This window comes from Bemisia tabaci, chromosome 8 (genome assembly GCF_918797505.1).
Source record: "Bemisia tabaci chromosome 8, PGI_BMITA_v3".
In the NCBI taxonomy this organism is placed as follows: Eukaryota; Metazoa; Arthropoda; class Insecta; order Hemiptera; family Aleyrodidae; genus Bemisia; species Bemisia tabaci.
In genome coordinates this window covers 26,132,118-26,140,843 of record NC_092800.1, presented here as the reverse complement: position 1 = coordinate 26,140,843, position 8,726 = coordinate 26,132,118, and the positions used below count along the sequence as shown (strand labels likewise).

At 40.5% G+C, this 8,726-nt stretch overlaps 2 protein-coding genes across 4 annotated transcripts in view; one reads left to right on the top strand and one right to left on the bottom strand.

Annotated features, from left to right (window-relative positions):
- Positions 1-645: 645 nt before the first annotated feature.
- Positions 646-6,015, bottom strand: LOC109035466 (tubulin alpha-1 chain). The gene is given in 6 exon segments (XM_019049117.2): positions 646-1,024; positions 1,026-1,106; positions 1,878-2,405; positions 3,227-3,528; positions 4,842-5,064; positions 5,852-6,015. Coding segments are annotated over 6 exon segments (1,353 nt in total). The 5' UTR covers positions 5,855-6,015; the 3' UTR covers positions 646-808.
- A 496-nt stretch (positions 6,016-6,511) lies between these two features.
- LOC109035465 (uncharacterized) overlaps positions 6,512-8,726 on the top strand; it is a 61,154-nt gene continuing 58,939 nt past the window's right edge. Inside the window, exons 1-2 of one of the 3 annotated variants that reach the window (XM_072303500.1) lie at positions 6,512-6,610; positions 8,295-8,440. The gene's annotated coding sequence lies outside the window, so the exon portion shown is untranslated. Of the gene's footprint in view, positions 6,684-8,294; positions 8,441-8,726 lie in introns of all 3 variants that reach the window. The other 2 variants (XM_072303501.1, XM_072303502.1) reach the window with 2 other exon arrangements.

The window sequence follows — 8,726 nt, the reverse complement described above, 5'->3', positions numbered from 1 at the left end:
GAATATTAGCCATATGTTCATTTTTATTGGCCATAATCGGTTGCATGGAATGACATATATGTAACTCGTTATTTTCGTCGCCAGAGTTAGTTGCATGAGATCACAAATGTGTTATTAGGTTTTAAATCAACATCCTCTTCCTCTGCAATGACAGTGCCCTTGGGATGAAGCACAGTACAATTGTACAAATATCATCCACTGATTCCATGTTAGGAATGAAATATAAATTTACACTTGAATAGGTACTTCTTGTAGTTTTTGATGGACAGTTGAGTCAACGTTACAATTTGCAGGGTGGCCAGCATAATTTCATTTAATCATTCCCCGACTTCTTCAAAGGAAATTCCCAGACTTTTATACAATAACGAAAGGGCATTTAATTGATGAGGTCAAAGCGTTGGGACAACAATGCAAACAGCTGGCCCGTTGCGGACCCGATTTAATGTAAAACCCGGCTCCACAAAAAATTCCCTGACCGTCGACGAAACTCCGTTTCTTTGACCAGATTTTTCCTGGTCGAGTTGCATTCCCTGACTTTTCCCGGTCGCTAGCAACCCTGAATTTGTTTTATCTTACTTTGCATGAGCTTTGGTTCTACTCACGGGAGTGATGGATTTTACTTTTGTACAAAACAACACAGTTGAGTGATTCTCTCATTCTCTTTTAATTCGTAACAATACTTGAAAAATGTAAAAAAATGAAAATAACATCACATAATTCACACACAATATACACACATAATAATTCACACATAATAATTTCATCACATATATTTCATATATTCATTACATATTACATATATTCATTCTTAATATTCTTCGGCTCCTTCACCTTCACCTTCGACTGAGTCCATGCCAACTTCCTCGTAGTCCTTCTCGAGGGCAGCTAAGTCCTCGCGAGCTTCTGAGAATTCTCCTTCTTCCATACCTTCTCCCACGTACCAGTGAACGAAGGCGCGTTTTGCATACATCAGGTCGAACTTGTGGTCAAGACGGGCCCAAGCTTCAGCAATGGCGGTGGTGTTTGGACAACATGCACACGGCTCTCTGGACCTTGGCAAGATCTCCACCCGGAACAACGGTGGGTGGTTGGTAGTTGATACCAACCTGATAACAGAAAAAAGGTTGGATTAGAAACATATGATATGCAGATACTTAAAAAACATTAGAAACTTATCAACATGGTCATCTCTGTCAATTTGAGTAAATCAAGCCAATAAGTGTTCGCAAGCCCAAAAGTTGAAGTTTGAGGCACGTAAGTGCTGTTGGCCCCTCTCCAATTTTGAGTCTAGTCCAAGGATCTTTCAGGGAACTTGTGAAAATGATATACTAGTGCTGTTTGATGCCAACTTTTAATAACTTAAAGGCACTTTTTCAAAACCTACAGTTCTAAAAAATTATCATACAGTGTGATTTTGTGGTGAAATGTGCCCTCCTTAGATGGCCTGTATTCCTTCAATTTTGAATCTGATCCAAAGTTCATTAGGAACTTGAAGAAATGATACTTTAACCAGTGGGGCTTGATGCCTATTTTCAAAGAGTCGTAGGCATTTGTTCAAAATTTAAAGTTATACCAAAACAGCTCATGGTGTGAATTTTGGTATTTTCCTCATAATCTTGCTTTACCCCTAGCTTCCGCCCACCTCCCAAATTTTGCCATTTGCAAAAATCACTTGACAAGCATCAAGGGACCATAGATCTCATAGATATCTAGACCATTGATATCTTACAAACAGCAAAGTCGCTCAAATTATGGAGAGAATGCTAAATTGAAAATTTGAGAAAGGCAATGATGTAGAAGTAATCTGAAGCTACATTATTGGAATAGAATAAAAATTGGAAAAAATAAAAATGAGAGACCATAAAGCCTCGACATACCTTGAACCCAGTGGGACACCAGTCGACGAATTGGATGGTTCTCTTGGTTTTGATGGTTGCGATAGCAGCATTGACGTCTTTGGGCACAACATCTCCTCGGTACAGCATACAACAGGCCATGTATTTACCGTGACGGGGGTCACACTTGACCATCTGGTTGGCAGGCTCAAAACAGGCATTGGTGATCTCAGCAACAGAAAGCTGTTCATGGTAAGCCTTTTCTGCAGAAATAACAGGGGCGTAGGTGACCAGAGGGAAGTGGATACGTGGGTACGGGACCAGGTTAGTCTGGAACTCAGTCAAGTCAACGTTAAGGGCACCATCGAATCGGAGAGAAGCTGTAATAGAGGAGACGATTTGACCAATGAGCCTGTTGAGGTTGGTGTATGTGGGGCGCTCAATGTCTAAGTTACGGCGGCAGATGTCGTAGATGGCTTCGTTGTCGACCATAAAGGCGCAGTCGGAGTGTTCCAGGGTGGTGTGAGTGGTTAAGATGGAATTGTAGGGTTCAACAACAGCAGTAGATACCTGGGGGGGAAAAAAAATTGTCAGAATCAAAAATTGGAGAGAAATCAACTGTTGAATACAATCTGATCTACCTGTGAATAGACAGATCCTAGGCTGCAATAAATCCATCTGACTGAAGGTAATAAAATGTAACTAATTTAAGCAATTGATCGTCTCACTGCTTACATTGCCTCAGTGGAAATCCATTAATTTCACAGAGCTGATGTTGTTAATACAGAACTGCAAAGTAATGATGAATCTCATGTTTTCCAGTGCATTTAATAGGCTGAAAGATTGAGTTTAAATGGCAAAAAATCTAAAGAAGACTCTGGTCTTTCAAAACACTATCCCAGGATTTTTCTAATTTATCACTATCATACTGAAATAACCAGATGACAAAACACCCTTGCTGAACTGTAATCATTATTTGTGTTCCTGAAAAGAAATGAAATGTCGATAATTGAGTTTAATGACAGTCCCTATGTTTTTTTTTCATCAGGGTAGCGACAGAATTTAGGTAATGAATTCCCCAGACACATTTTTGTAATATTCCATGCTGATTTAGGATATGCCAGATGGTTAAAAAGACATAATTTTATGTAGTTTTCAGGCAAATATGTTGTTCAAAATGCCAAACTCATTCTAGAAAGCGATTGAATGTGATATCGCAATTTTTACCACAGTTTCGTCACTTTCCAAGACTTTTTAAAATTCCCTGACATTTCCTGGAATTCTTTGATTGTGGCAACCCTGTTTTATGTTACAATGCTTGCAAAATCAAAGTGAATTCTAAATTCGCTTTTGAGTAATGTGCAATGAGAAGTTTGATGTCTGACACAAACCTGAGGTGCAGGGTAAATGGCGAATTCCAATTTACTCTTCTTGCCATAGTCAACTGAGAGACGTTCCATGAGCAGGGAGGTGAAACCAGATCCGGTACCACCACCGAAGGAGTGGAAGATAAGGAAACCCTGGAGACCAGTACATTGGTCAGCTAATCTACGGATGCGGTCCAATACTATGTCTACAATTTCCTTTCCAATGGTGTAATGACCACGTGCGTAATTGTTGGCGGCATCTTCTTTTCCAGTGATCAACTGCTCAGGGTGGAACAGCTGTCTGTACGTGCCTGTTCTGACTTCATCTGGGAACAGAATGAGATTAGCATGAAGGCTTCGCTAGTTTCTTTGGGAAAATCTCTAACAGAGTTAAGGTGGCCACAACAGTATACTTTCAGAGACTTTAATTAAGTTTTACAGGTCTATTGAACAACTCATCAAGACTCATCAAAAAGTCTTAAGGGACATCTGAAGACTAATTGGATTGCATTTTGAAAAAAGGAACCTCGAGCATTGCAATATTGCTAAGATTGTGCAACTTCTTTTGTCTTGGAAGAAAAACCTGATTATCCATTGACAGTTTCTGTATTACTCGCTGAAAACTGTGAATCTTAGACAAAAATTACCATGTAAATTTCATATTTTTTCATGATTTCAGTTATTTTACAGCAAAAGATGAATTTACACAATCTTAGCATCATTGCAATACTTCTGGTTCCTTTTTGCAAAATGCAATTCATTTTAACAAAGAAAATTTACTTCCAAAAATATTCTTCGTAAATTGGAGCACTAAGCAAAAGGGAACAAACCTGATAACAGCATTTTTAAAATTGTCCTCTTCTTCTATGCTTTGGAAAAATACTGAATTAACTTACTTGTGATAATGAAATGTACAAGACCATTATCTGTGAAAGTCAACAAATAAAGAAGAGCTCAGAGTACTTCAAACTGTGTCCAAGAAGTAACCCTAATCTCGTGTGCAAGTTGAACCAAATTTCCATACTTCCCTCACTTTCAGATTCCGTGACTTTATATTATATACTCTGACTCCAAAATCCCAAATTTTCTTACCTTCAAGAAAAATTCCACTGACTGCTAGACATTTTCCCCTCAAAATTAAGTACATCAGGGTGTCAACTAAAACAGGCTGACCAAAAATCAGTACTTTTACGGTACTTTTCCAAGAAATTCAGTACCTCCTCAACAGAAAAATTCAGTATTTTTTCAGTACTTCCAATAGACAAAATTCGGCAAATTTGAGATTCCTGCTCCAATTGTGATAAAATTGACAAACAAATGAAAAAACTCAAGACCTTCTTGCAAAATTCTGCATTTTTTCAGCACTTCTGGACCGCCCCTTAAAAATCAGAACTATTTTCGGACTTTCCAGAAATTCCGGACTTGTAGACACCCTGACGTATGTAGTCTTTTGTTGAACTGAAGACAAAATTCTACTTCTTCAGGTTCCAATGATAGAAAAAGGCATCAGAGGCTCTTTGAACTGACTCAAATGCCATCAGTTGAAATTGTTCCATCAATGCAAGACTCACAAACCTCCCCAACTTGCTAAAGTCCCATTTTATTCCTGGCTTTTCGAGGTTTTATGGATAATACTTACCGACAACAGTGGGTTCCAGATCTACGAACACAGCTCGGGGGACATGCTTTCCAGCTCCAGTCTCGCTGAAGAAAGTGTTAAAACTGTCGTCTCCACTACCAATAGTCTTATCAGAGGGCATCTGACCGTCAGGCTGGATGCCATGCTCAAGGCAGTACAGCTCCCAGCAGGCATTACCGATCTGGACTCCCGCTTGCCCAACATGCACTGAGATACATTCACGCTGTAGAACAGAAACATTATTTCATCAGATCTTGAATATTATCTCCAAATTATATAAAATATATCAAATACAAATTAAAGTGTTGAATGTCCAAACGATGAATAAGAAATCAAGAAAATCAAGAAAGAATTTCAAGGAGTGGGGAGTGGGCGAGCCCCCCTACATATCCTACATGAGGTAGGCTCATCTAAGGGGTGACCCATCACCAAAGTTTTTCAAAACCAAGACAATTGAGAGGAGTATCACAGCTCTTGGTGGGGCTGAGGCTTCTCGGACTTGTTGAAAGCGATTAAGTTGGTGACGAAAATTTAAATAGGGTAAGAAGTGTGAGACATGGAAGACACCTGTATAATTACAACAGGCCATTGAACACATTGAAAATGTAATCCGACATGGGCGACTTGTCCACATGTCGAATCCTCAGGGTGTCAACAGGGAGTTAGGCCTGAGACTGAGAGAGGATACTGTAACTTTGATAGAAATAAAGTGGATAGTGAAAGCCCGTTTCAGCTGATGGCGACCGAGCACTCTTTCGCTAGGAAGCCTATTGACGCTGAACGAAATCAAACAGAAAAGAGTGTAAGCCGACGAAAAACATCCGCTATGTGAAAAGGAAGGCTGTTAAGCTGGGGGAAACAGTTGAGATGTCTTCACGAGTTCGGGTTTCGTCGATTTCAGAGAGCTGTTGCACCGTGACAAACCGAACTAACCGTCCAAAAACTGCGCAAATATTGAAGCTAGATGGTCAAGTACAAAGGATATAAAGTCGGTAAAGATGAAAACTTACCATTTTGAATGAGGTGAAATCGAAATCCACGGAAAGTAAAGTAGGTTGAGGACTAGAAACTCGGGAGTGTGCGAAGCTGCGAACAACGGAGCGGCTTTGCACACGACAACGATCTGACTAATTCAATTCAATATGGCGGATGGCCGTTACGCCGTTTACCGTGCAACGGATTTTAGGGCGTGGTTTGATTTTACTTCTGATTTTTCCAATTATTCCTCTTTTCGAACAAAAGGAATTTTAACGGCAAATTCTGAACCAGGCCTTTTGATTGGTCCAGAGCGGTTCATTCCATTTATTCCGAGTTGAACCAAATTAGGCGGGAATTACAAATAATTCCGGATATCCTGTTTCCCTAATCGTTTCCGTTTCCGGTACAGTGTTGCCAGTTTAACTCAACAAACCAAACTGACAACACTGTTTAACAGGAAACGGAAACGATGTGGTAAACAGGATATCCGGAATTATTTGTAATTCCCGCCTAATTTGGTTCAACTCGGAATAAATGGAATGAACCGCTCTGGACCAATCAAAACGCCTGGTTCAGAATTTGCCGTTAAAATTCCTTTTGTTCGAAAAGAGGAATAATTGGGAAAATGTAGCAATTTTGAACCATAGCGGCAAGTTTTGTTTTTTATTTATATGTTTTTCCACGTGCTTCGCGAGGTCCACTGGGTCCACAGTCCACACGGTTCTTAAAAAATGAAATAACTGTTAAGGGAGTTGAAGATCTTCCTACGTCAACGTCTCTTTTGTATTCGCGTAAGTTCCACTGTTTCCAACAAATTTTCCAAGGTTTTTCGCAGATCCTTATTCAGAAATTCATTACGTTCACGTACTTCTTTTGAGACTTTACAAGTCCCCTTACCAGCAAGACTTAAAAGTACTGGATGGACATTCCGTGCCATCCCCCTCGTGTTTTTCTCAGCGAAATCTGCATGTGGTATTCAATCTAATTTCGCCGTCGTTTCCCCGCGCTGTTCATAAGTGGTGACTTGTTCATTGGTCACCGATATTTTTCGATGACTGCTGATGCGAATTCTTCAACTATGAGCTAGAGCATCATACTAGTCCGGCTCTCACGCCGAATTTCATGGAGTGAAAACCCGTCGCAATTCTCACCTGTACTGCCTAAGCTGGGGAAAGTTTATCCCATCTTTTGCTTCGCCAAGATGGTGGGATCGCTCCAATTTTTCCTCTGAAGACATAAAGTGTTAGGTATCAGGGTGTTGTACTTATGCAGTTTGTGTTTCTTGCCTAGCTCTTCCCTTGCCAGTGTAACGTACTCCAACATCAGTTGGGTGAGGTGAAGACGTCGAAAACACAACACAAAGTAAGTAGGGTATCATCAAGTATAATCTCAAACTAGCTATAACTGCTCTAAAACTAGCGTCTGAACAAGCATGCGGTGACCAGAGTTGTGGCCAGAGTCTGAGTACGAGTGTGACCTGTCCTGGTCGCTGCCATGGGGATAATGATGATGAAAGGAAAGATGGCGAAGAGAAAGCCAGGGACTATCCATGCCAGGCGGTGCTGGGGTAATGGGAGTTTGGGGAGTGTCGGACAAGGGTGGCGCCTGGCGCAGGGTTGGAAAGAGACAGGCGCTAGGCTAATGAATAGAGATAGATATGATAAAGAAGTATGGCATGGCACCGCACTATAGGTATAGGAAGGAACACTACAAGATGAAATGTCAGGTATCAGGGCGTCGCTCTTAGGAGGCTCGTGTTTCTTGCCTAGCTCCTCCTTTCCTCTGGGTTAATCAGCGATGTTTTCTCATTGAATGCACTCCGTTCACTCAAAGCGGGGAGAACTATCCTTTATTTGGATAAAAAGTCAAAATCTATTGAGATTCTTTACTTAGTCAATGCCATACACTTATTGGACACCATTGACACTAGTTCAACCATGCCAATAATTGAAGACAAATCATCCTAGAAGAATGTTCATGAGGGCATCTCTTACTACAGCAGTTATATTCTGGTTCATCTTTTCCTGCTTCACTGATCGCCAGAAATGTATGTACTCAACTAGATGATTGTGATGGTACCCGCATTAACAGGTGAATGAGGAGAGGTCAATTTTGCCTTCGGTGTATAAAAAGCCTTGAGTTAAAATCTCCTGTCATTCGGTTAAAACGGTCATTCTTGCCGAAAAGATGAATGAATCTGAGCCACCATGATCTTTTCTCTCTGTGTGAGATCATCTTCTGTCCATGTGCTGTTACAAGATTCATTCTTAGTAGTTCGGTGATCAATTAGCATCAAGAATTGTTTCCTCCATTGGAGGAAGAGTATCCAAGGACTCTTTTCTTCCAATTTCTACTGACAGCTACATTCATTACAGGTCTTGTCGCTTTGTAAGAATGCATATAAACCTACAAGAATAGAAATTTCATCCTATGGAAATGTCATATGTGTAATGTAATATTGTATTCTTTTCTTAGGATGGAAAATTTCCTGCTCCATAGAATAATCTTAAATTACCTCAAGGCAACCAATTACTCTACATCCATGTCAAGTATGGTGACGTCCATCTCTTTCAGACGAAAAAAACTTTTTCCATGCGGAACCTGAGTATCTCAAAACTCTGGTAAGTTGAACTGCTATGCTCTCATGGTTCTGCGGGTTTTTCCTTCTATCCAAGCAAGCTGTTATGAGCAGCTAGGCCAAGGCGAATAAAGAAAGGTGGTCGCATTTTGAGTTGAGCCGTCATTTTAAAGGCTGTGATGTGCAGAGGGTACATGCTTTACCATGCAATCAGGATGTACCCTAAACGTACCAGATGCTGTGTGACGTCAAGAGGGTACAAAATGCGACCACTATCCTTTATCCGCCTTGAAGCTAGGCTGTTCTAAGAATGCTTTTTATTGATCTAG